General features: G+C 37.4%; 3 protein-coding genes across 6 annotated transcripts in view; 1 reads left to right on the forward strand and 2 right to left on the reverse strand.

Annotated features, from left to right (window-relative positions):
* LOC106178767 (tubulin-folding cofactor B) overlaps positions 1–10,094 on the reverse strand; it is a 21,182-nt gene extending 11,088 nt beyond the window's left edge. For 2 of the 3 annotated variants that reach the window (XR_015333242.1, XM_087006796.1), the window contains exons 1-7: positions 9,894–10,094; positions 8,760–8,903; positions 8,081–8,174; positions 7,597–7,741; positions 7,371–7,426; positions 6,989–7,061; positions 6,364–6,490 (exon numbers count right to left, since the gene is read on the reverse strand). Coding sequence is in view for 2 of the 3 variants with exons in the window: in XM_087006796.1 (XP_086862922.1) it covers positions 6,370–6,490; positions 6,989–7,061; positions 7,371–7,426; positions 7,597–7,741; positions 8,081–8,174; positions 8,760–8,903; positions 9,894–10,013 (753 nt within the window). In the remaining variant the exon portion in view is untranslated. The remainder of the gene's footprint in view (positions 1–6,363; positions 6,491–6,988; positions 7,062–7,370; positions 7,427–7,596; positions 7,742–8,080; positions 8,175–8,759; positions 8,904–9,893) is intronic. The other variant, XM_013562086.3, reaches the window with a different exon arrangement.
* LOC147763694 (uncharacterized) lies at positions 3,259–4,180 on the reverse strand. Its single transcript, XM_087004381.1, has 2 exons — positions 4,175–4,180; positions 3,259–3,867 (listed from the first exon to the last, which is right to left on the reverse strand). The coding sequence occupies exons 1-2, from the start codon at positions 4,178–4,180 to the stop codon at positions 3,259–3,261; spliced, it is 615 nt and encodes a 204-aa protein (XP_086860507.1).
* Positions 10,095–10,155: 61 nt separating the features above from the next.
* The window catches only part of LOC106178764 (dual E2 ubiquitin-conjugating enzyme/E3 ubiquitin-protein ligase BIRC6), a 36,093-nt gene continuing 19,393 nt past the window's right edge, over positions 10,156–26,855 (forward strand). The window contains exons 1-29 of one of the 2 annotated variants that reach the window (XM_087006795.1): positions 10,156–10,484; positions 12,090–12,271; positions 12,571–12,708; positions 13,083–13,333; positions 13,574–13,702; positions 14,076–14,149; positions 14,457–14,506; positions 15,025–15,120; positions 15,476–15,564; positions 15,801–15,955; positions 16,225–17,364; positions 17,707–17,874; positions 18,123–18,342; positions 18,495–18,981; positions 19,185–19,414; positions 19,725–19,901; positions 20,208–20,333; positions 20,600–20,854; positions 21,084–21,300; positions 21,548–21,659; positions 21,841–22,271; positions 22,522–22,863; positions 23,047–23,849; positions 24,139–24,284; positions 24,462–24,650; positions 24,961–25,238; positions 25,539–25,763; positions 26,037–26,220; positions 26,495–26,638. In XM_087006795.1, the coding sequence (XP_086862921.1) occupies positions 10,292–10,484; positions 12,090–12,271; positions 12,571–12,708; positions 13,083–13,333; positions 13,574–13,702; positions 14,076–14,149; positions 14,457–14,506; positions 15,025–15,120; positions 15,476–15,564; positions 15,801–15,955; positions 16,225–17,364; positions 17,707–17,874; positions 18,123–18,342; positions 18,495–18,981; positions 19,185–19,414; positions 19,725–19,901; positions 20,208–20,333; positions 20,600–20,854; positions 21,084–21,300; positions 21,548–21,659; positions 21,841–22,271; positions 22,522–22,863; positions 23,047–23,849; positions 24,139–24,284; positions 24,462–24,650; positions 24,961–25,238; positions 25,539–25,763; positions 26,037–26,220; positions 26,495–26,638 (7,231 nt within the window). In that variant the 5' untranslated portion in view covers positions 10,156–10,291. Of the gene's footprint in view, positions 10,485–12,089; positions 12,272–12,570; positions 12,709–13,082; positions 13,334–13,573; positions 13,703–14,075; positions 14,150–14,456; positions 14,507–15,024; positions 15,121–15,475; positions 15,565–15,800; positions 15,956–16,224; positions 17,365–17,706; positions 17,875–18,122; positions 18,343–18,494; positions 18,982–19,184; positions 19,415–19,724; positions 19,902–20,207; positions 20,334–20,599; positions 20,855–21,083; positions 21,301–21,547; positions 21,660–21,840; positions 22,272–22,521; positions 22,864–23,046; positions 23,850–24,138; positions 24,285–24,461; positions 24,651–24,960; positions 25,239–25,538; positions 25,764–26,036; positions 26,221–26,494; positions 26,648–26,855 lie in introns of both variants that reach the window. The other variant, XM_087006794.1, reaches the window with a different exon arrangement.

The following is a 26,855-nucleotide window of genomic DNA, read 5'->3' on the forward strand; positions in this document are numbered from 1 at the left end:
GTTTTGTGAAAAATATTACTTTGGAATGTCCATTTTCATTCAGTTTGTATCAACAGGGTTCTCAACTTGTACTGGGACCAGCGCACAGCTAGTGTTCTGTATAAGAGTGAATAAAAAAATCAGTGAATAGTGACCACAAGACGAGTCTATTGTCACAAGTAGACCCATTAGATTGCCTTTTATTAATACAATTTATATGACATAATTTAAGGTGATAGGATTAACTTTGAGTAACAACTGGTATTCTTTGACAGGGGTGGTCGAATTTTGATTTCAAGCAGACTCTGCAACTTAAAGCATTTCTGATCTGATAAAATAAATTTTAAACTTCTGGTTGAGTTCGGTTCACATATTAAAGGGATAACAACTGTTCATATTGGCCAAAAAATAGAGGATTTTCCTAGGATAAAGGACAATTTTCCCATACCAATTGTTAATGAATCCATTACCACATTCAAAGTTAATCCCTGTTTTTTTTTCCCGAAAATTTTGGTTTTTTGTTATATTCTCTTAAGAGATTATTACAGAGTATGGCCATCTATGGTGGACACGTGACGTGATGGCAAGCACAAATTCCAGAATCATTGATTAAACCACCTTTCTGGTGGTAAAATAGAATTCATTATATTTTTATGAGTTGTTTACCATGTATTAATGTCTTACAAACAGTTGTTATCCCTTTAAAATTTGTAGGGCCCAAGTAGACGTCAGACCAGACATTCATCTTAATAACATAATAACATAAATGGTTTGAGTCCATCTATGCTACCAGTTTCAAAAATAAGTGAACAGGTACTGTTTCCTACACCTGTCAGAGCTAAGGGTATGTTGTCACTTTTCTTATTATGAAACAATTTTAGGTGGGGAAAGTAAATAGATGGAAATTACAATATTTTGCCTATTTGAATTGTTTTAATATACTCCTGGTAACATGGAAGTTTTAGCGGATGGTCCAAAACATCAAAAAAATTTTCAAAAGTTTTCATTGCAGTATTCGCTAAAAGCATTTTTAAAAAAATTAATTGATTTTGTTTGAACTGTTTGGCATAATACCGTATAGCAACCGCTAGAAATCTGTAGAGCTTGACAACTCATATGAACTATTGTCATTAATTATCTTCAATAATCTAAGAATATTGAATATTCATCAAAATGAAAACCCATGGGATTTAAGTAAGAAACATGATAATCACTTACCTAATTTCCTTTCACATGAAACACATACCCTAAAGATAAGGGGATGAATCAGTACCATGGGCAAGAACAAAAACTGACACAACCTCACAAGATGATTAGGAAACCATGTTTTTATGATAGGCATTTAAAATAATACAGATGTACATCACACGTTCAGGAATAATTGAGTATCATGTTGATACCTCAACAAGACATAGAAAATGAATCTTTAATCTGGCATGAAAAAGGCATACTGATATTTCAGTTATCTACACTTCCTGTGTCAGAATTCAGTTTTTACCACAAAAATATCAAGTTTTTAATTTTAGCAGAACATGATAACCTAAAGATCTCCAAACACAAAGCACGATTTGCGTGAAAATATTGATATCTGCTATTTGTCAGTTGATTATTACTGAGATGTCTGCTGTGTCTGTGCGTGGGCCTGCTGCCAACTCTGTATTACTGAGAAAATATGAATGCACATTTTCTTCTCCACATCTTATTAACAAAAAACATCCTTTGCTTATCTGATCACTCAAGGATAAACCACTGATGACGTTCATGAAAAAATGTATGGGAAACTAAGCTGATGTATCACACTACAGCATAAATGATGCTGGGTTTTAAGTATTACTTCAAGTTACATTTGGAGAAACAAATAAGTTATCCATTAAATAATGGATTTAAAGGAAGTTCCCTTCTTTCACCCCCCCCCCCCCCCAAACTTCAATTCCTCTAACACATATCATAATGCCCTTGGAATGTATAATCATAACTTAAGAACCATAAAGAAACTTTGCTGGCTGGTGTCAAGGTTTCACAGGTACATTTTACTTTCTTGAGAAAAAAAAAAAATTCTATCAAGTTGTTCCACCATGGCATACAATTATTTTCAGTTGGATCACAAAATTATCCAGCCCCTCCCATTACTTCAAAATACAAAAAAAAAAAAATCCTGTTGGGTTTTTAACCTTTGCATGCCAACAGGTTCTGATATTACATCTTAATGCTGGATGAGAAATGTAGGAGATAAAAAACTTAATGACAACTTGGCCAACTGAGCAGAGCAAATGCATTCTACCAAATTAGTTGATGTGGTAATCTAGTTATCAGACAAGTGGCCTTTACCATAATAGAAAAAGGCGTTGCAAATTGGCATCGATTGGCGTTTCAAGTGAAATGGCAAAGAATCAAGACTAATTGATGTGGCACTTTCATTGTCTGCAGAGATTGGAGCTGTCTACAATAGGCCTCTCACTCATGCATTGTAAGAATTTTTATTAAAGAGAATGAGGCATGTGTCATTAAATAAACAAAAAAAAATTCTTTACCTGTTCACTACCTATAACATCCTGCATTGTTTCATCTGAACATACATTTGATTACTTTCATTGCAACCAGAATTTGAAATGCACATATTTCCGTCAGCCCAAGGGAATAGCAACCTTAATATAGAGCTGATGCTTAGAGATTTGCCATTTCAAAAAATTCTGTTGTCTTGTTCAAAATAAAAAATCTGATGCACTGAAACATCTTTTTTTCTAGAAATTATAACTGTTACCATATATCATTGACTCAACAGACTGGGCAGCAGGCTCCCACACAGCGACACAACAGACTGGGCAGCCAGGCTCCCTCAGAGACACAACAGACTGGGCAGCAGGCTCCCTCAGAGACACAACAGACTGGGCAGCAGGCTCCCACACAGAGACACAACAGACTTGGCAGCAGGCTCCCACACAGAGACACAACAGACTGGGCAGCAGGCTCCCACAGAGACACAACAGACTGAGCAGCCAGGCTCCCTAAGAGACACAACAGACTGGGCAGCAGGCTCCCTCAGAGACACAACAGACTGGGCAGCAGGCTCCCACACAGAGACACAACAGACTGGGCAGCAGGCTCCCACACAGAGACACAACAGACTGAGCAGCCAGGCTCCCACAGAGACACAACAGACTGGGCAGCAGGCTCCCACACAGAGACAAAACAGACTGGGCAGCAGGCTCCCACAAAGACACAACAGACTGGGCAGCAGGCTCCCACACAGAGACACAACAGATTGAGCAGCCAGGCTCCCTAAGAGACACAACAGACTGGGCAGCAGGCTCCCACAGAGACACAACAGACTGGGCAGCAGGCTCCCACACCCCAAAGAGACACAACAGACTGGGTAGCAGGCTCCCACAGAGACACAACAGACTGGGCAGCAGGCTCCCACACCCCAAAGAGACACAACAGACTGGGTAGCAGGCTCCCACAGAGACACAACAGACTGGGCAGCAGGCTCCCACACCCCAAAGAGACACAACAGACTGGGCAGCAGGCTCCCACAGAGACACAACAGACTGGGGAGCCAGGCTCCCACACCCCAAGGAGATACAACAGACTGGAGAGCCAGGCTCCAACACCCCAAAGAGACACAACAGACTGGAGAGCAACCTCCCACACCCCAAAGAGACACAACAGACTGGGCAGCAGGCTCCCACACAGAGACACAACAGACTGAGCAGCCAGGCTCCCACAGAGACACAACAGACTGGGCAGCAGGCTTCCGCAGAGGCACAACGGACAGGGCAGTAGGCTCCCAAAGAGACACAACAGACTGGGCAGCAGGCTCCCAAAGAGACACAACAGACTGGGCAACAGGCTCCCACACAGAGACACAACAGACTGGGCAGCAGGCTCCTAAAGAGACACAACAGACTGGGGAGTCAGGCTCCCACATCCCACAGAGACACAACAAACTGCAAGATGGAAGATAGAAGGCTTAGTCTGACTTACTGTAGTGCTGTTGGCTGAAAAGGTCTAATCAAAGAAGGGGTATATTTATTATTCATATTTCTTACCAACTGTTGACAAATTTGTTATACTTGGGAATATGGGAACAAATTATACTTGGAGGGATAACAACTATTCATTCTGGCCAAAAAACAGATTTTCCTTGGGTAATTGACAATTTTCCAATACTTACTAATGGTTAATGAAACTGTACCGACATTCAAATTTAGTTCCTGTTTTTTTTTATTATAATCTCTTAGAGATAATTACAGAGGGTAGCCATCTTTTGATGTTACATGGTCCAATATCAAGCATGGATTCCAGAATAATTGCCAAAACTGTCCTTTTGGTGGTAAAACTGAATTTATTACATTCTTATGAGTTGTTTACTGTATCTATTGTGAAATATGGATTTCATTAGAAAAGTTATCCTTTTAAACATTACTGCAATCCCTTCCCAATCTACGCAAAATACTAGATGAATGACATCTAATGAGACCTGTGAAAAGCATACATTCCATCTGATTGGTAATCAGTATTCATACTGCCACTGATAACTAACAACTATTAACAAATCAACTGTATGTCATTGTAAAGGAAGTACTGTTGTTGAAGATCAAAAATTATTTATTTTGAAAATGAAGATAATTTTATATTGTAAAAAAGTATAATTTAAAAAAAGTACGATTACACAAGTTGGCATTGGGTAGTTGATAACCTATGGGCAGCCCATCACCATAGCTATATGCCTTTCAAATAAAAAAAAATTATTACGCTAAGTGTGAATTTGCAAAGAATATCTTAATTTTGTTTCCTTTAAACCCATTACATTTTGTTTGTACAAAAACTAAGCTAACAGCTTTCCATTACATAATAAAGGAAAAGATAAAAATTTCACATAATAATACTTAAGAAATAAGACATTTCAATATGGCAACCTGAGCTTTACAGTGTATGGATTGATCCTAAAATATACCATACAGCATAAAAATACTATCTTTAACAATGTTCTGGGAAACGGACAGATAATGTCAACCACATATCTCAGGTATTTTTTCTTAAGAAATGTAAAAATAACACCAAAAACTATCACCACAGGATATAGCTCTTAATGTGCATCAATAGAACTTAAACACTTGTGCCAGATCTAAGTTATCGATAAATAACTAATAACAATCCATAATGACCACATTTCAATGGTTATCATTTCAACACAAAGTGCATCCTGTTATATCTGTTTCGTAAAAAAACATCAGTTCTGTACTTCCCATTCTTTATATCTGTCCATGTGCCTCTCTAATTCTATTAATTGTGCATTTGTTATTTCCCCATAGATATTTTTTCCGCTAAATGCACCAGTTAAAGTTTTGATCTCTCTGTGCATCATTACCATTTTTCTTTTACCCTCGAGCATGCGGTCTCTAAAATCCATACAGCAACCCATCAAAAAACATGGAAAACAAGGGCTAAAGCCTAAAGAGAATTGCCCTGGATCAATTGCACATGCACTCTCAATCCAATAAATTATCCCGTCCACACTTTCCAAACACTGTCTGCAGCAATACAAAACATATTCATTTAACAATTTACAACTGAAGACAAAGAAGTCCATTAATTCAGACGCAGAGTGATGGTGTACGCAAGGATAAGCTCATTGTGTCAATTGCTGGAGAGCACAGACGTCAGTTTATGGAAATATTTCCCTAACAGGCACCACATTTTTCTTGGAAAATGTTTCATTCTGACCTTAAAGGATTTAGAAGATATTTCAATCATCAATCAGTTGTTGAAGTGGATAATCTATTTCATACCTAAAATTTTGAACTAAAACCATGCCATCTTTAAATCCAAAAGACTGCCTTATACAAAAGATATAAATAAGGTGTTCTCCCCCCCCCCCCCCAACTCCATGCCCCTACATATGTACACATGCATACACCCACCCACATAGAAACTAGAACAGCAGACTACATGCACAATGACGGAATAAGTTTTTTACACGAGCTTAAAAATATATGCAAGAAAGGACAGTAAATAGCTCTGGCCTATTAAAACACCAGCTAATTAAAAAAACATAAATGACACTGATAATGAATCTCCTCGTAAATTGCAGACAAATGCAGTTCAATAAATTGGTTAGTTGTGACAGCTTTAATGTGGTAGCTGAGAGAAAACACAATCAGAGAACTTACACTTAGTGTTATCCAACCAAGATTCACATTCCATCTATTTATGAAAATAGAAGGCTAAAACTATGTTCACATAGATTTTGGTAAAAATCACATAAATAACACCTGTTCACTTATTAAAACAGACTCTTAATGAATTGAGAAACAACTGAAATCATTGGAAACAACATTTAGCTACACATGCAAAACTCCAAATTAGAAATGAAAAAAGTACCGAAGTTCACATTTCATCATCCTCAAAGCCAAGATCTTCTTCAGGAAAATCCCCTACTTCCACATTCTCAGGCTTTACAAAGGCACCATATTTATCTGGACATTGAAAGTACTGCTTTCCATTTACTCTGAAAATATTTCAAGAAATCATTACTGGTCATTAGTATACTTTTTATTACTTTTCTTGGAACAAGAAATAAAGCAATAATTATAACCTTTCTCATCTAAAATACAAAGCAAAATTCACAAAATTAAATAGAGTACCTGATGCTGACAAAGTTGCAACATTATAATACCTCCTTATCACTTCAGTTCTGGGAAGTCCACACTTAGCTAAATATATAAAACAAGTCAAAGACCCCATTTCCAGAGATTAGATCGATCTACTTTAGATCGACCTAACTCCCTGGGGGTTCACGCTAAATAGCTGTCAGCCGAGCGGACACGAAAGTTAATTACCCCCTTACAGCTTGTAGTAGGCGGGACGGACATTTAAGCCGGATTATCTGACAGTAATCTAGTGAGACTCCCTGTGGGGATAGATCGATCTAAAAGCTCTGGGAATACAGCCAAAGTATGTGATGTCAAGGGCAAATGTGTAAGGACAGACCCTTGATTGAACTTACGTTCCATTGTGCTTTCCATATGGTTCATCATACTGTACACCAACCCAATACCCAGGTTTGAAATCTGTTGTTCCTGCAGGAGAAAAAAATTGCAAGCATAACAATTATAATATTTTTTCTTGGCAACTAAAAGTTATATTGTACATGCAGTATAAAAGAGTGATAAAAATAACTACTACACACTATAAATTGTCCACTAAATCTTTAAAACTGGGTTACTTTTTGTGTTTAACTATGAAACTTTATTTATACGCTGAAGGACTAATACCCCAGTTTCATGATTCTGTAACATGAGGATCTAAATGTTTAAAATCTTATTCTTAAGACAGAATGCGATGGGGGGATTAAACCCAAAAGAACACTTGAAGCCTCTCTTCCTTACCTACATATTGTACAATGCCTCTCTTTGCCATCTGATTAGCTAGCTTGACTTCACACCTGAAACAGCAGTTTTTCTGCATACAGTTTTGGAAGACACATAATCTAAGATCATGAGAACCAAGTGTAAGCAATTGTTAGCTACCTTTGAGACATCTGAAGCAAAAGATGCCTTTTTAAATAGTCATATGAATATTTCTCTGAAAAATCACAGAATGAAAAAGACTCACCTGTCACCAACTTTCATAGAATCTGCTTTTTCTTTTTCCTTCTTTTCTTTTTCTTTCTTTTCTTCCTCTTGCTTCTTGGCAACTTCAGGATCTACATCTTGGAAGCGGCCTAGCTTCATTCTCTGCTTGAATGCTCTGACACTATCTGTGTTTAGATCATTAAAATACATAAATGAATAAACATAAGGGCAAGTTACTCTTCCTAATAAATAATAAATGTAACTTTCCACCATAACTAACAAATCCCAATCCAAAGTGGATCACTGAAACTATCTCTTAGAGAAGAGTTCAATCATATCACAAACTGTGTCCATTTAACTAACCACAAACACCTTTTCAATCACTTTAAGAGCAAATGAAAGAAAGAAAGCATATTCTTCAGAGCAATCAGCAAAATATAGTTTAAACCAAAGTGCTAAATTTGTAAACCTAGCTGTGCTTACTTGTGAGCCTTAGCACACAATTCTGTAAAAGTATCACTTACCTGTTCTGTTAGCATACTCTTCTTCTGTCAGTTCAAACTTCTCAACCTTAGAAACATCTTCAAATTCTCCTACAGTATGGGCTGTATCTTTTACCTGAATTAAAATTAGAATTTAAAAATAAAATAAATGGATCCATCAAATTTCAACACATCTAACTCTTCAGATATTATACATCTTGCAAAATCCCTTGAACTAAGGGCACATTCAGATTCACATTTGACACTAGCTGAGTGTCCAACCGTGCGAGAGATTCTAGCTAAAGTGCTATGGCTCGGCTTAATCAGCACATGATAGTGAACTACCCCCTAGCTGCTCAAGGAGGTGTATCAGACAATTGATTCCACCGACTGCACTTGAGTAAGAATCCCTCGGAGAGTTGGACCAACCTGGCCAATGTGATGTGCAAATCTGAATGCTGCGTAAGAAAAATTACAGATGCTAGTGATTAAAACTTTATCCAGTTTTGACATCCAAGAAACTCATAAGTCCATATGTCCACTTTATTAATAAGTCCTAAATCTTGTGTTTTTAACTCAGAAATAATGGTCTACTTAAAGCCAAGATATACTTGTGGCAAACTTCCCCAACCAATTTTCAAAATGAAGTAACAATCAGCATGAAAATGTTAACATTCTGTCTCTCTTTCTTTCATTAACAGGTCTATAAGTCTATACTTACATGTATTCTCATTCCATCATCTACAGGATAAGATCCCAGCATAGCTGCATCATTGTCCATTGCACACACCAACTTGTCATCCTTGTCATAGGCCTCCAGCTTCATAGTGGCAGAAGATGCTCCTGTTAGAAGTTCTAGCTTCATCTGGAAAGTAAAAATAACTTTCCTATTTCATTGAGTACATATACCAGTATGTATGTGTACATTGTGAATCTTGATATATGACGTTAATATGTTATAAAAAAGAGGGCTTAAGCCCAGGTCTTGGAGGAGAGACAAAATAAGTTGGTTAAGATCAATGATTCTCTGTAAACAGGGTCAGCAGATGAAATTAATTTTCAATTGTTGTTTTTTAATATGATGTTTAATGAACATAACAGCTAAATTTAAGGGCTGGTCCTACTTCATTTGTTGGGGGAGGGGGCATATCCACTATGGTCAATTTTAAGCACAAAAACAACACTCAGGATTTGGATTTTTCCCAGGGTCAACAGTAAATTTCTCCCACCTATTAAAATCTTCAATGGGGTATAATTTTACAACATCACTGGTAAACAAGCTGGTGTATTTGACCTTAATTACAATGCCATCTACAACAAATCTGATTGTCTCTTTCAGTAGTGTGCAGCTTGAGGAGGTGGCAGGCAAGAAAAAGTTTATTGAGCCCAAGCAACAAACACTACACACCATCTGAACGACATTCCAAGTTTATTTTTAGCAATTTTTCATGTGTTAGCAAGCAGACATTAAAAATTCATAAATGAAAGTGCTGATGCATGTGCCAGCACCTTGTCTTTATGACAAGTGCCGTCTTATGCTTATCATGCAAATATGATAAGAATAACCACCACGTCAAAATTTTTCTCTGCATCAGTGACTCATACACTGATCAATACCAGTATCAGTATTACTGTACAATTAAATGGCCCAAATTATTTTTTAAAAACAGAACACAATAAAGAAAATAAGTCATTCAACATATAATGTGATATCATAAAAGCTCCCTGGGTCAAACACAAGGTCCTTATGCTAGTCCCTGTAAAGGTTTATCCCAAGTCTTAAACCACGTACACTTACAAGTACATGTACTGTGGTACTACAAACTTTGACAAGTGCGCTCGGTTTGGAACCAACCTTCAACTCCGCAATTGGAATATCTTTTGGAAATCTTCTTTCGGTGCCAAACGAATTTATATTGCTGGACACTGTGACATTGACCACACTTTGGGTAACGACAGAATACTGCTCTGACATTTTAGTAGGTGAGTTACTAAGGAACTGCCGATCCAAATTATCCTCCCATATACAAAGTCTCGTTTAAATCTCGTTGATCATATGATTAACCAAAAAGGATTTTATCGGTTTATATGTCACAATACTGCTAATTGCACATTACTGCATATGCCTTTTGAATTGATATTGGTACAATACGTTTACTTATAGTCCCAATTTATGTTTTTTATGCTACAATTTATTTTAAACTAAAGATGAAAGCATGACGTCATTTTCACCTCGCGAGATCAGGAATCAAGATGGCAGCCTCTGAAGAAGAAGCAGAGGGGAAAATGGATATTTGTGGTCTAGTTAATTGGTGGATAGGTGAATCGACTACAAGTGTGACTTACCATTCAACGCTTAATGTGATCATAGTGACAACTAAAGAATCAGGTGTTAAAGTAATAGACGTGTCGACGGGCTCAGTTCTTCAAAAGTCGGACTTATGTGGTAAGGCCAAAGGATTCCTGATCGCATTTGCCATTACTTGCATTTTCGTCGCTATATCCTTAAAATTGTCAGTTCTACAAAGAGTCATATTATTTGAAGGCATCAAAATTTTAGTGCAGTCATTTTATTGTGTTCCTTTAAGATTGTAATTTACTTTTTGCAGTCACACTAAAATTGTTGTATAATAGTATTAAATTGATTTTTCTTCGTTTGAAGTAAAAGTGGTCATGTGCTTAATTTTTATAAACACTTGCATCATTCGTGTCACTGCAAAGCTTTTTCAAAATCTTGGAAAGCCTGAAGTGTCAAGGCTCAATACTTGCATTAATAGTTACATGTACTCCACAGAAAAGCAGCCATAAATACTAGTAGTCAGTGACTTGACTGAATATGGCAACTCTCGTGCAGTAAAGCAAAAAAAAAAAAACCAACAGAATTTGATGATGCAATGCTGGGCTAATGATGTTTGATTGCCATCGGTAAAAATACAACTAATGCAAATCTGTCTGGATAACCAGATAAATTTTGACTTGAGCCTTCACACTTTAGACATATCATATCTTCTGAGCTGATGACATGATCTCCAGATTATAGAGATTACTCCCATTTATGGGTGTTAAATGAATATATGCATGGGTGAAAGTTTTCAGGAGTATGCCCAATTTCAGGATTTTTGGTTTTCATTTTGATTTTTATTTTCATTTGGTGTGAATGTGATGAGAAATTGTAAGCTATGTGTTCAGGGTTTTCAGTTTTAACAATTTTTATATATATAGTGGACTGAATATCCTGAGACCTTTGCATGAAATTATTCTAGTTTGACAACAGTTTGTGCAGTTGATTTTTTATCCAGAATAAAAGAAAAAAGATTTACCATCCAGAACGAAAGAAAGAAGTTCCTGCTTAAAACATGTTGTGACTACAAGGAATTGTCACTCTACTAGTCATGTCCCCTGCCCCTTCACCACATACTGCTTAAGCAGCACTGAGCATTGTCAGTTGTCTTAATGAATATGCGCATCTGACTTCAGATTTTATTATTTTACTATCACCTTTAATCACCAGCACCATTTGGAAGATCAGTTTTAGAGATTCTTTTTCCAAGTTTCACTTCTGAATAACGCTTTGTAAACATTGTAAAAATTGTTCACTGCTACTCTGTTGTTCTTTTTATATTGTTGGAATGCCAGATAATATCTTTGTAGTTTAAAGTATGCATACCAAGGTTAAAATTCATGAGAATTAAAGTCCATTGTTGTCCACTATTTTTAAAATAATAAAAGTTAGCAACAAAGGAACCATTGAGTTACTGGCCCATCATGTTACATTTGACTGAGATAGACTGGTGACAACTATTATCAGTTACAAGCATGTATTCTGCCATCTTTAAGGAAGCTTACTTTGTTCTAGGCTTCTCCCAATTCCCAGAGATGGAAACAGATTTTAAGCATCCTGTAGTAGCATTGATGTTATTAAGTGCTATGTTGTTTTAATAAATGAAGATGGTAATATATTCACCTTTCTTTTTGAATGTCACATTGTACATGGCATCAAGTCATTTTGCTTGCAGTCTTTTTAATACTGACTTCCCATTTGTTTAATTAGCCTCTCAAACAGACAATATCCAATCTGCATACCTCTCTGCCAAGGACAAAGTATTATTTACGGATGGACTTTCGGTGGGAGTGAGGAAAGATCTTAGTGGGATGCTTCTACTGGACACATTGTTACAGGCTCCAGTGGCTTCCACAGATGACGTAGTCAAAGTTGAGCTGCCATTGCAAGAGGTCAATTAGACTCTTACTAATTCATCAGTAATATAATATTTCTCCTTGTGAAAGAATTCACATTTCACTTTATTTATTTGTTAGTATTATTTAATGTTTTAAGTTGGACATTTTGTAACAGAAGTCATTTTGTTTTGAAATATAGATTTTATTGAAGTACTGAGAAAAGAACATGTCATCGACCAAGGAAAAGGTTGCTAAATGTAAATACTTAACTTTAAAAAAATGCAGTTGAGTTGCAAATTTATATTATGTCCTGTCAGAACATCAAATCTATTTTATTTAATTCTGTTCTTTAGGCAAACCATCTGTTTCAAGAGTGTCTGATGAGTGGTGAGCTCCCAGGGGTTGATGGGTTAGAAGATGTGATAAGGGAGCTTGAAAAGGGAATTGAGAAGGCTCAAGAATCTGTCAAAGGAAACCACAAAGTTGCTAAAGTGAGTTTGATTGCTATATCTAATACTGTTTTGAGAATTGTTTTGTGTTGATTTAGATTGAAAGACGAGTTGATGATGGTTTGAGTTGAAAATCATGGTCAGTGGAGGCTGTTGGTTTGATGCTTTTTCACTGGTTAAGTAATTAGGATTCGATTAACGATTCAAGTTTGATTATATTCAGCATTTTAACAAAGATTTGATGAACAATAAATTATTTGATTAAAACACCAAAGCAGGAAAATTGTATGTAATACGTCTGTGAAAAGTGCCTCCTGGTAGTTATTATGTTTAAAATGCAAGGCTCTGGCCAGTATAACTATAAGCACTTAAAGGGAACTTTATCACACATATTGAAGTTTTCTTGTGTACTTCAGTGGGCCACAGTGTGTATCAGACTGCCCCACCACACCTTAAAGTCTGTCTGCAGTACTCTGATGACCGAACTGAAGAAATATCAACAGAATGTTAGCAGCTTGCCGGTGGCCTCTGCTGTCACAGAGAGGTTGAATTCCCTGTATCCAACAGGTCAGCCAGAGCTTGGGGCAGGTCCCATTGATAGGTCGATGATGTATAGTGAAGCTGCAAGACGGGCATCATTTACATCATGGCCACATATGAATTACAAGTGAGTGTGTTATACATTTATATATATATATATATATATATATATATATATATATATATATATATATATATATATAAAGTTAGTCAGTCTGGAATTGGAAAATAAAGTTACAAGAACATGCCCTTCTTGAAGGTATGGTTTTCATTTGATGATCATTTCCCATGTACAGGGTAATATCACTGAAATATGTGGACCATATTGGTTACTGTATTGATAAGACCTGTAAATTTACACTAACAGGTGGGCATTACCAGAGCCTATGGCACAGGCAGGTTTTTACCACCAGCCCAATTCTGTAGGAGATGACAGAGCAATGTGTTTTACGTGTAGTGTATGTTTAGTGTGCTGGGAACCAACAGATGAACCTTGGTAAGCAGATTGTAGACAGTGATTAATGTTTTTATGGACATCATTGAAGTGCTAATGGCCTTTTTGTTCTTTTCACAGAAGATTTTTTTGTGTTTAACTCTTTTATGAGAGGCATCCTTTAATTTATAAGTCAGGTTCTATTACAGCATAAAAGTTGCATTAGCATAACATATGTTAAATTCCAGCTAGTTCATTTCTGAAACTTCTAAATCAGTATGTGCTGATGAAAATGAATGTACAGTGTAACATATTGAAACGTATTAATTATATCATACAGAGCCCACTGCAATACTATATAAATCTTAAAGTAAAAAAAATAGATTGTGAAATTTTATTGATTTATGTGTCATTAATTGTATTGAAACCTCTGTAGGTCTGAACATGAGCGCCACTCTCCTGGGTGTCCATTTGTGAAGGGACAGTTTACACAGAATGTGCCACTAAGTGGTGAGTTAACCATTTCAGTTTTCTAATATAAGAAGTGCAAATGATATTTTACATTTATTATTCTGTTTTGCATTAATTTCATTGTCATTTGATCACCTTTGGGTTGACGCCAGCACATGTTGTGTGTGGCTGGATTCTGATAGTTGCCAGGTGCTTCTTCTTCTCAAAGTGGTCCTCAGCATTTCTACATATCTATATTGGTAAAGTATATTATTAATGGATATAAAATGGTGGAGAAGAAGAAAGTATGGCAGAATACCAACAGGTCTTAGATACAGACATTATTGATCATTTTCTAATTTTCCAGTGACTTATGCAACAGAGCCAGCACAGGTGCATGGTATATCACAAGAAAAGGTGAGAACTTAGTCACAGCTATGAAATACAGTATATTTGAGGAAAAGAATGCATTTGCTTCATAATTCAGTACATGAGAAAAGAATAAATGCTTTAAAGAAATAACACTGGTCATATTTATGAGCATCTGATATTTCAATTTTTTTTATAACAGGTGAAGTGCATAGTTATAGCAAAGGTGCAAATTTATTTACAGAAGCAACGTTGATCATGTTGGACATGAATTATGCGATTCACTCTACAAGTAAATTTATGCATCATAATCACACATATAACAAGGCAGCAATTTTTGATTATTATTGATTATTGATTGTTTATTGATCTGGATCACCACCAAAAACTAATCATCTTTTCCTGGGCCCACTTCTGACAGTTCCTGAAAATTTCATCAAAATCGGTCCATAACTTTTTGAGTTATATTGATGACAGAAGGACAAACAGACAAACAAACAGGGGTGAAAACATAACCTCCTTGGAGGAGATAATAATGAAATGTTTCAATATTTTCTTTGTTTCAGGTGAAATGCATCAGTACTACATCATGTGATAACTTGGTGGCCACTTCCTCCACACACGGTTATGTCATAGTCTGGGACATTGGCTGCCAGATGAAGGTTTGTCTACTTAATCATTAACAGATGTCTTTGTTATAGTGTGTGCTGAATTTCTTTTATAAAGTTGAGTTATGACACCAAAGTATAATGCATTGATATGTAAAGCTGAGGCTAACATATACATATTTTGTGCTTTGTGATTAAACAATTTTCCATATCCAAAGAAAAAGGTCATTATTTTTGCCAGTTTACCATATTTTGGTTGAAATATACTTTTGAGGGAAAAGCTAGAATTAAACCAGTTTGACAACCATGTATTCATTGTTCACAAACAAAACAAATTTACACTTACTGTTTATTTTCACACCTCCTTGTGCCATATACCAAATGCTCAAAGTGTTGTTATGTTTTCCAGAAACATATTGAATTAAACATTGACCCTGGTGACCCCCTGATTAAAGTAACCATGGGAGCCAATGAAACAAGTGCAATAGTAACTCAGAGGTGAGAAAAATGAAGCATGTTTATTCCCAAGTACTTGAAAGTTAACTGTCCCTAATGTGATGGGATGAAAGGAAAATGTATGATTGACTGGAAACTAGTTTTTTCACTGTCATTTGATATAACTTTTTCTTAGTTCCTATTAAGATTATATAATATATGTGTAATATTTTATAGCTTATATAATAGGCAGCCATGTTCTTTGCTCTAAAAACTTTTATCCTCTCACTCTTGAATAGTGCTCAGTCTGGTGCATGCAAGGAGCCCATTACAGATAGTTTACCATCGTCACTACTGGAGACGGACTCCATCCAGGAAGACAGTATGACAGGACCTGGACCAGAGGCTGGAGAAATTGTCTCCTTGCCAATAGAAAGTGTGCCACTGACAGAAAGTAAGAAGCTACTTAATTGAATAGTTGTGAGGGTATTGTTTCTAATATTATCTTGTTTTACAAAATGTCTGAAATGTAAACATTGATGCAATTAACCATCTACTATACTTATTTTTTGTGTCAAAAATAGTAAAGATAATAATGAAATAAAAAAGGGAGAGAATAATTTGAAAGACTGATTATGCAAGATGGGTCTTAGAAATGAGCAAAAAATGTTGCTTCTAGTAAATTCAAAGAGTATTCTATACTTTGAAATTTTTTTCTATTAGATTGCATTGTGAAGCGATCCAGAATATCCAGAGATGTAGTGGTGTCATCACTGAGTGTGATAGGTGACCCAGAAAACAACGCCCATCAAGCAGCCTCGGCACCTAGCAAGGACAAACTAACAAAGGCAGCTTTGGTCTGTGGTGTCGGGATTAGGAGAACTACATTAACCTGTGATATACCTGACACCATGGACGTACAGGCAATGAATTTAGTCAATGAAGCCTTGAGCTCGGACACTAGTATTGATATTCTGAGTGAACAGAGTCAGGATGAAGAACCAGAAAATCCATTTATACCATGTATTCTTATACATGACATACAGAAAGTAGTGGTGACTAGACCTATAGTTAAGAAACTGAAAAGTGCGCCAGGTTCAGCCAAGAGCACTGTATCAGAGATGTACATGCCACAGATCATGGAGGTGGATGAGGAACCTGAAATTATTAACATAAGTGAAGAAAAGCCCATACCTGGTGGAAGTGGAACAACAAATGATACTGGCAATGAAAACTGTCATCCTCTTCAAAGTGGAAACCAAACAAGTATCAAAAACTTGGACTTGATGGAGGATAGCAAAGAGGGTCGTGTGGTGCAGTGTGTGCCTCTTCCAGAGCCCGTGTCCAAGGCGGGATTTAGTGTCACCCACATACTCCCTGTGTCAGACAATCATCACCTGTTGGTAGTTGTAGCACCAACGCAAGTGGCTCAGAAACACGCCAGTCCAGACACAACGACACGCGACGGGAAAGTTTTGAAAGAGAAAAAATCCAGTCAGAAGGATAAGGCAGCTGGCGGGTGCATTTTGCTGTATAAAATCAACTTTGATACACAAACTCCAACTTTAGAAACAGACCCGCGAAAAATATTTTATATACCTGATGCAAGGGACGCAGTGGTAGCAGTATTGTCGTTGCCTTTAGATATATCTTCAGCTCAAGAAGAGGATGAGCTTATCAATATGAATAATAAGGAAACTGTGACTATACATAAAAGCTACTCTGAGAACTTGCCAGGGCAGATTGCTATATCTACGGAGATGGGGAAGTTGAAGATAATAAGACTGTCTGACTTTAAGGTGCTTGAGTCATTTGAATCTTCAGATGAAGGACAGAAGTTTGTTTCACTCACATACTGTACAGGTAAAAAGTTAACCATAATCATTTCTAATTTAATCAAAAGATGGTTCTCTCTTTTATTTAAGTGCTTTATATCAGTTATATTCAAATAAGGTGCTTGAGTCATTTGAATCTTCAGATGAAGGACAGAAGTTTGTTTCACTCACATACTGTACAGGTAAAAAGTTAACCATAATCATTTCTAATTTAATCAAAAGATGGTTCTCTCTTTTATTTAAATGCTTTATATCAGTTATATTCAAATAAGTAATCACTGTAATTGAATGTTAACTGTTAATCTCTTTGAATGAATATTCATCGCTGTCCATATTTCAAATCTATTTTATTTTGATAAATTCCTGTAAGGTATGGAAAGACTGTGTGCCTGCACTGGACATGGAAAACTTTCATTCTTCCAAGTGGCTCCCAAAGATCCTGAGTTCTCTGAGACAGACATGGTGGAGCACAGCTCCCCAGTGAGGCCCTTCAGCCAGGATAGTGTAGATGGATCCATGGATTGCTTACAGGGCTCTGGTAATAACTGAACTCCTTATATGCAGTCTCATTTGTATTATCCAGATTTACATTAAGTGTTCATTCTGACTGGACATAAAGAATAAGATGTGTTTTCTCCATAGTTAAATAGCCAAGACTTCTTTACTATTTTCTTGTAAGAGAATTGTATTTGATTAATAAGGCCATGAGTTGAACTTAAGGAAACTAGTTGTATATAAGAAATTGTTGCTTCTGTATTGTTCATTCTGAATTCTATTTTGCTTTAGGCAATGATTTGCTAGTGAAGCACCCACTGACAACAGAAGTATTGATGACACTGCATGAATTGACACAGTTTGAGAACTTGATTCCCCGCTTCACAGCAACAGTTCCGCCCTGTTGGCAGGAAATACAGCAGGAACAGCAGCACCGGCGCCACCCTCAGCATCTTCAACAACAGGGGGAGGCACTGCAGCACACAAGGAGCTGGAGATTACAGCATGAAAAGTAATTGCCACTTGATTGATTTTTTTCATTTGGAAAACACTAAAATGGAAATGCATAGTTTTTCAAACTTTTGTAATTAAAATGAGAAACAAAGTTTTAATTATACAATTCTAAATCACATGAAAACTAATTTTTCTATTATTTCATTTCAGAGGTAGCTGTGATGAACATTTATTTGAGCTTGTCCTGCCCAGACCTTGCACTGTAGGCCATGTGGACATCAAGTTCAACCTCCTCAGTGTGTGCACCTCTCTACCCAATATACAGGTCACTCTCTTGAAGCAGAATATCACAGACATAGGGCAGCAGGTGGTTGAAAATTGTGACATGGACAAAGGGAAAACTGAAGTGGACGATAAGATCAATTTTAGCGTTGAGAAAGGAGGGGAGGGCTCCGTGCCAAAGGACACTGTAGGGGAGAAAGATGACAAGGATGTTCAGCTAAGTAGTGTCAATAACGTTCATGATCCTGACTTTCTTGGAAAGCATCATGCTGAGATACTGTGTGGTCCAGTGGACCTAGCGAGCCATGTGGACCTCTCTGGGAAATCTGGACTTATCACCTTGACCAGCTCTAAGTTGCTGAAGGTCAAGTCAAGGTCTTTCTTGCTTCATATCAAAGCCCTAAAGGAAGAAAAGGTACAGGAGCTAGGAACTACTAAATTAAGTTTTCTTTAGCCTTAGGCAAATAATGATATGACTGCAAGGATTATAAATTAAAATTAACTAAAATACATAATATAAAATTTAAACAATAATTTACAAAGCAAATGAGTATTTTTTGTGTGTGTGTGTGTGTGTGTGTGTGTGAATAAATTGGATTTCTCCTACTTTATTTTCAGACTGATATAAGGAATGCTCCAGTTACTCAGCAAGACAAAGAGGCGGATAAGAACTTCCACTCCATTTGGGATCAGTTTTTCTTTGGTGGAGCTCCAAGCAAGTCCAGTAAGTCAGGCCAGGCAGGGGAAACATCAAAGCAGAAACTGGAAAACATCAAGGGTTGTGACTGGCTGGCAGAGATCTCTGTTACTATTAGGAAGACAAAAAGAAATACTGTTCCTAAAGACAGGTATGAAGTTTGTAATTGAGGTAACGTGTTTATACAAATCATCAGATATCATGCTCCTTCAATTCCAGTGTTAAACATATGAATGCATTTGAGTATTCAGAGTATCACTTTGTATAGTGTACATGTGTATGTTAGTATAGTGCACTTCCTGTTGTATTCATCTCCTGCCTTGGAAGCTGGGGGAAATATCACAGCACACAAACTGCTATATAGGGATTTTACAAACTTTGCTGCCATATTTATGCATATTTTGCTTTCTTGCATTGTTATTTTGTGATCGCAATGTTGTATGTGATATGATGTCTTGCAGACTCCAGCGTTGCACCATGCTGGAAATGCCTGGTTTTCATGAGCACCTGTTGCTGGCAGCTTGTGGAGCTGATGAGGAGAGTATTCCTATCACTACTAGCCTAGAACACAGACAGGTCATGGCTCTGGACATACTCTGCTGGATTGCTGCCATTCACATTAGAGAATCTGAGAAAAGGTATCTCTTTGTTCTAAATTAATTTCTCTTTTATAGAGAGAAGTGTCTTGGTGTAATATTGGGATAGCCCTTTGTTTAAATTTTGAAAGCATTATGAAATTAATATTTATTTGAATGACAGTCTTATGGCTCCTCAGGTGCTTTCATATGAACAAAAGGCTATAAAATAAAGGTATAGTCATTTTACAAAAACTCAAAAATTACTTAATGCTTGTAGTTTTGTTGGTTTGGATTATGGGTCAATGGTAAAGAAACGTGGATCCGTTTGTATGCCTCATATAAGTCTGCTTTTCTATCTCGTTTCAGATTAGAGCAAAACAGCTTTGTGTTTACTGTGCAATCTAACCTGGAAGGCCTGATCAGGGCTTGCTTCATTGAGGGAGGGAGAAGTATTGCTCACAAGTGTGCCAAACTTGTAGCTCTGTGTCTGGAGTAAGTTGACACTTGTCTTTCATTTACCTCATCCTCACTATACATATACCTTAGATGATCGTTATTTAGCATGATATATTAAACAGAAATGGCAGTGTTTGGTAAGACCAACATATTGGCTATGTTAGACTGAAAGGATAAAGTTTTTTTTTAAATTTATTATTATTATTATTATTATTATTATTATTATTATTATTATTATTATTATTATTATTATTATTATTATTATTATTATTATTATTATTGTAATATGTTCTGTGTTCCAGGTGTACAGAGTTGTCCTCGGATCCTGACCTGGCCCCTGCCTTCAGCTTTGCCCTGCTGACAGCCCTGCTGAACTGTCTCCCATTACTTCCACTGGTACACTCAGCAGGTGCTCTGCGCTGGTTCTTCACAGTGTTGAACAGAGTGAAGTTCATGGATATCTCTCAGACTGGCCAGATGGTGGCCGAGATGCTCTCCTCTGCAGCCAAGCAGTACAGTTTACGGGTGACACCTTTAGATGCCCTTCTGAAGTCAAGGTGTGTGTACAGCCACTTAAGTTTTTCATGTACTTTGTATGAAGTCTTTAATGAACAGATGTTTATAAATGTTGAGTATCTGTCTGTAAAAATGCCACCATAAATGTATTTCAGTCTGTTTGTACATTTCTATAGTTAATCTAATGAAATGTAATCTTTATTTAGTTTGAGCCTATTTCACGTAAAGTTTCTGTAATTAAAGTACATCATTTATCTTAACTTTAAAAAGGTTTGGTCTTTATGGTCACCCTTGTGATCCTGATCTGTTTGATGTGGAAATGCCCATCCAGCAATTGAAGCCCACACAACCAACAACATATGCATCCATGACTGGTGCTTCCACCAGCTCTTCTTCTTCTGGCAACTCTCCCCAGGGATACGAAGAGGTAGACTTTCAGGACCTCATCAACTTAGATCCAGATAAAACTGTCAAGTCTGGAACGCAGGTTTGTGGCTATTGATACTGATGTGTTATTGTTGTGCATTTGTCCAGTGTTTGACTTATTGTATGTGACCAAAATGTGAAATAAAAATGTTTGACTTTACAGGTGAAATGCACCTCACCTTTTTACTTTGAAAGCTGAATGATAAATTTTTCCCTAAGAGCATTTTTTGGAAATGATAACGGATTGTTTTGATGTAAAACGATGATTTGTTGCCATTTTTATGTTACAATTATTCTAATTTCTACAGGGGTCTGAAATGGGAGGCCATACTATAGTTAACAGTTTGTTAGAAGTAGAGCCTCTGCACTTCACTTGTCATGCAACCAGTGATGGAACTAGAATGGAAAAGGCTGATATAAGTAAGACAGTTAATAGCTTAGTATAGACCTTATACCAAGTGCTGATTAATATTGCTATTTTGAGTAGATATGTCAAATTGTAAATGTTAAATAGATAGAGGATATAACTTTAAACTTGCTTGTATGAGCAAAAACGTGGTTATACATAATTTCAGTATCTTTTCATGTTTTCCTTCTACAGCTACAGCAGGCACCAACAGTCTTTCCAACACCTCAGGGTTGTCTGGTACCATCAACTTTGGTGACAGCCTGGCCACTGTGTCTGCAGCAGCAGCAGCAGCTGGGGCAGCCCTCCAGTCTCTCTCAACGGCCATGGTGTCAGCTGAACAGCATTTCTCACTCTCACAACACAAACAAGCACAGCTGCTCAAGGTGCAGCAACAGACACTGAAACTGAAACAGAAACTGGCAGAGACTCAGAAGTCTGTAGCTGCTGCCTCCGCGCAACCCCAGATTGATATCTTTCCCCCCACGCCCACGCCGAAGACAACCCCTTTGTTTATGACACCGCCTGTCACACCACCAAATGAGGCATACTTGGCAGAAAAACTGGCCAGTAATGGTGTTGGCCCTCAGAGTGACCAGAAAATAGGAGGGAAGAATGTTATAAAAGTAGGTTTTTGTGGCCGATGTCTGCAAAATGATAATTGTCAAAGTTTGTGTAAGCAATCATGACAAACTATGAGATTGCTCACCTGATACTGATGCCAGAACCAAAAACTAGAATTGTTCATGACTTTTGATGTAAGGTACAGAGCAAATAATGAAAACTTGTAGATTTGACCTTAAAGTTATTACATTAATAGCAGAATTTAAAAACAAGTTAATATTATCATAATTAAATGTCAGTAAAATTTAACAGGTCTCTAGTGGCAAACCAGACAACAATTTCTCAGGAGGCCAGAAAACCTCATCCCATTTGTCCTCTGGTCACCAGCTCCTCCACCCTGCCTCACAGCACGTCCTGGTCATAGAGCGCATGCACTCAGGAGCACGGAGATTCGTAGTGTTAGACTTTGGCAAACCCATACTGCTCACAGATGTGGTAATTCCGGCTTGTGGAGATTTAGCTTCTCTGTCCATAGATGTGTGGATCCATGGAGAGGAGATTGATGGCATGAGACTGGTGATAGCCTCAGATATCGGGCTGAGGTCTTTAATTATGAATGACCTGTCACCACCACCTCTCTGTAGGTACTTGAAGGTAAGTTGGAGTTTTATGGGAGATATTAACAGCTGAATTTTTAAGAATTTAAGAACCTAAAAAATTTAGCAAAAGCATATTAAATGTATATAAGGTAAAATAATTCAAAGATTTGGTATTGGAAAAATTAAACATGTGCCATCTAATAGTTTCATAAAACATATCCTGCTTTGTTCCCTGCAGATCACCACAGTAGGCAGATATGGCGGCAACACCCCCAGGTGTACCTCTAGGTCTCGCATACCCATAGGAACTTTCTACGGACACAGTTTTATTTTACCGTGGGAGTACAGTTTGGATTCAGTTCCCTCTGTTGTAGCCAGTGAACTCTCTACTCTCAATCAACCATTGACTGTAGACCAGTCAGAAATTTTGTCTCAGCTTAGCATGTTTATAACCCTTCAAGAAGACATTCAGTGTAGGTATAGCCTGGCCTGCACTAGATTACAATCACTGGTAGCCTCCTTGGATCTTCCTCCCATGGTCAGTGGCCATGCAAAGTACTATTTAAGAAAGGGAAAGAAAGTGGAGGAAGATGCTAGAATACTTCAGGCATATAATGACTGTACGCAGCTACAGCTTCAGTTGAACCTGGCCCAGAGAGCCATAGAAAGACTACAGAAGGCCTTAGGGATGAAGCAGTCCAGGCCTGCAGCATCCAGTAACACTAATACAGTACTGAGACAGGTGTCTACCGACAAGCTGCGTGTCCTCACAGAGCTGCTCCTAGACTGCTTGCTCAGTATGACCAGGTCCAAGCCAACCATCCCTCATCCTCCATTGTCACTGTACAGAAACTTTAACCCACAGACGTGTGAAGCTCTGTTCAAGCACATCTGTGTGTTTGGAACACGGCGCATGCAGATCCATGCGGGGTTGTTGTTGGTGCGTGTAGGAGGGAGGCAGAGCTGGTGGGGCCAGTTTTTAGGGAATATGCTCCAGCAGCTGTTCAGCTCAGACCTAACAGCTGTATTTCCACAGGACAGGTCAGTGATGAACAGTAGTGAGAAACTATTTGGGTTTGGCTAGACTGTGTAGAACATCTATACATTGATTTGTTTAGTAAATTTGCATGGGTATTTCAAATGAATGCATTATACTAGATGAAGAGAAAAATTATCTTTTGCAAGTGCCTCGGCCAATTACTTCGCTTTAAGATAAGGTTTAGATCAACTATTACTGATGTATGAAATTAAAGAGAACATTGTTTTATTTAATTTTGATGGAGCTTATTGATACATCTATGTACTGAGCTCCACTATCTTTACGTTGTAGAATATTTGTACTGCTGACAGCTCTGGGACAGAAGGCACTTACCAGTACCTCAGCCAGCAATGTGTTGGAGAGTTTGCTGACATTGCTGGGCAAGATTCTCTCTCCTCTTCTACACTCACAGGGAGAGTACTACAGAAACAGCCAAGGTGGATTTTCAAATTTTACTCATGATAGTTTTAAACTTACTTACTTTTACATACAAAACATTAGAATGTTTCTTAATATGCTCACTTTTACAAAGAAAGTATTTTGATATGAGTAAATGCTCTAAAAGGAAAAAAAAAAAACACTGCACAGTTGACATACCATTTACTTAAATCCAGGTTCTTTGGATATGGATTTAGTTGGCTGGGTGCTGCTGTTCTTGTCCAGAACTATGGATGCTGCTGGTAGCAGTAACAATGGTGGCAGTCATAATGGGGGCAGTAATGGTAAACCAGGTGATGGAGGAAGTGATGAGGGCACCAAAGGTTCTGCAGGGGCAGAGAACGATGATGCTGGAAAAGAAAATGGTACATGAAGATTTGAACTAAGCTTTAGATGTTTCTCTCACTCTTTGTTGAAATTGTGCCTTGAGATTTTGTCAAACCACTAAGATTCCTGCTTAGTGTCAGCAAATTTCAATTTGAATTGAGAAATAACATGGTATTTAACTGTGAAAAAAAAACAACAAAATTTAAAGGGGTGCCATAACAGCTTTTGGATAGATTTAAATAAGGTTAATAGACACATGTATATTAGACCAGCGTATCAAGTCAATGCCTGGCCTGCTTTTCTAATGCTGTTAGTAAAGTGCACTCTCCACCTATCTGTTCTATCCAGGCACCATGTTGTCAGCACGCTGGGACTTCATCCAGGGAGACACGGCCATGGAGCATGCAGACTTTAAACCCACACCCAGGTTCAGGACAAAGCTGTACAGACGGCAGCTGGCTAAGAGGCTAATGCATCATAAGTCTAAGCTAATAGAGCTTCAGAAAGCCAAGAAAGAGTTCCTTGCCACCCAGGTGGCTGCAGCAGCTGTTTCCAAAGAGGCAGAAGTCTTAGTCAAACAGCAGGAACAGGAGTTCATAAAGGAATTGAAAAAATACTCATCTAAGGTATTTACATGATATGCAGTTGTGTAGAAATTTTAAGAAATGCTGGTTAAATGAAAAACCTTTTAGTCATATGCCTGTTAGATTTTTCATGGAAGGATAATTTGGCTTTTTTTTCATCCTTAATAATTGCATTCCACAGAAGTGAAAAAATGATAATGACTGAAAAAAGTTTTGTGCAAAGGATGGAGAAATCTATAGAAATAAGTAAAGTTTGGTTAAAGAAAGCTCAAGTATGATTGATAAAACATTGTAATTTATAGCAAGTGGTTTAGATTTCATGTATGCATATTTCATTCCCAGCACTTCAAGGACATCATGCAGATCAGGAGAATAGATGCCGAGGTGTTGAGAAAGAAGCCAAAGGATGACAGCAATGGTGTGAGGGGAGACCAGGATGGCCATGACACGGAGAACTCGATGGTGTTACCTAGGGAGAGATGTCTCCCTGTAGTCAGGGGTCTCATAGCCCTATTACTCTCCATGGATTTCACATGCAATGTTGACCTGTTCCTGATTGCATGCAAGGTAGGGGTGAAATCAGGGTATTAATTGAATTATTTATTCAAGATGATGGCATAGGCTATTAAAACATATTGCATTATTTTTGTTGCCATAAATTAGATTGGTAAAAAGTAAAATAGGTACTTAATTGTTATCTTATGTAAAGGACATTTTGTAATGAGATGGGAAAAACAGAGAAGTTGACTTTATTGGGATATATTTCTCAGCAGCATTTGTTTACATTTGCTTTAAAGTTTTATCACTGACATGACACTGAAATTGAATATTTATTAAAAGGTTGTTGCACGTATTACCAACTCAACACGCCCAGCCATCACCCTGTCAGAGGCTATGACCCAGGAACAGCTAGAGCAGTTATTGTTACTATGTAGCAATCTAGAACATAACCATGGCAACCTGACCTGGGGAGGACCTTGGTCTGGGCATGCCATTACCTGCATGATACAAGATGTTCTAGATGGTAAGTCAGGCAGTAAATTATAGCCAGTTACATATATATTTTGAAAAGTTTGTCAACCAAATAGCGGAACTATTGGTTCATTTACAGTTTTAAAAAAGGACCTCAAGTGCTTTTTTTCTTGTTGAAAAAAAAATTGACTTAAAAGTTTTACTTTGAACCATGAGGATTTTGCTTAGCGCTTAAAAACTTTGTAAATTGCCAAGTACATTGAAATTAATATATTATTCAGATATTTTGTAAAATGGTTCATAAATGCCCTGTATATTCTGTCCAGGTGAGCGTCTGTACCCACCAGGAGATGGTGGCTCCTCCAGTATGACAGAGGAGGAGTTGTCAGCTGCCATGACAGAGACTGATGACTCCATACACCACAGTGCCAGTCTACCACAGATAGATGACAGTGGCAGCAGTGGACCAGGTGGGCCAGGTAAATAAAGACCTGAAGTTTGCCTTTGTCCACAATATTACTTTTTTTTACATCATTTCAGTTATAGGTCTTTATTATTAATCATGGGTAGCTTGTGATTTTTGATATTCATGTTTTTACTCAAATTAAAGCAATAGCAACTCTTCATATGAAATTCAAAATTTCACAATAAGTGCATAGTTAACAACACCCAATAAATTAATCAAAT

The sequence above is a fragment of the Lingula anatina genome, chromosome 2 (genome assembly GCF_051362555.1).
Source record: "Lingula anatina isolate TDL-2025a chromosome 2, LinAna3.0, whole genome shotgun sequence".
NCBI lineage: Eukaryota > Metazoa > Brachiopoda > Lingulata > Lingulida > Lingulidae > Lingula > Lingula anatina.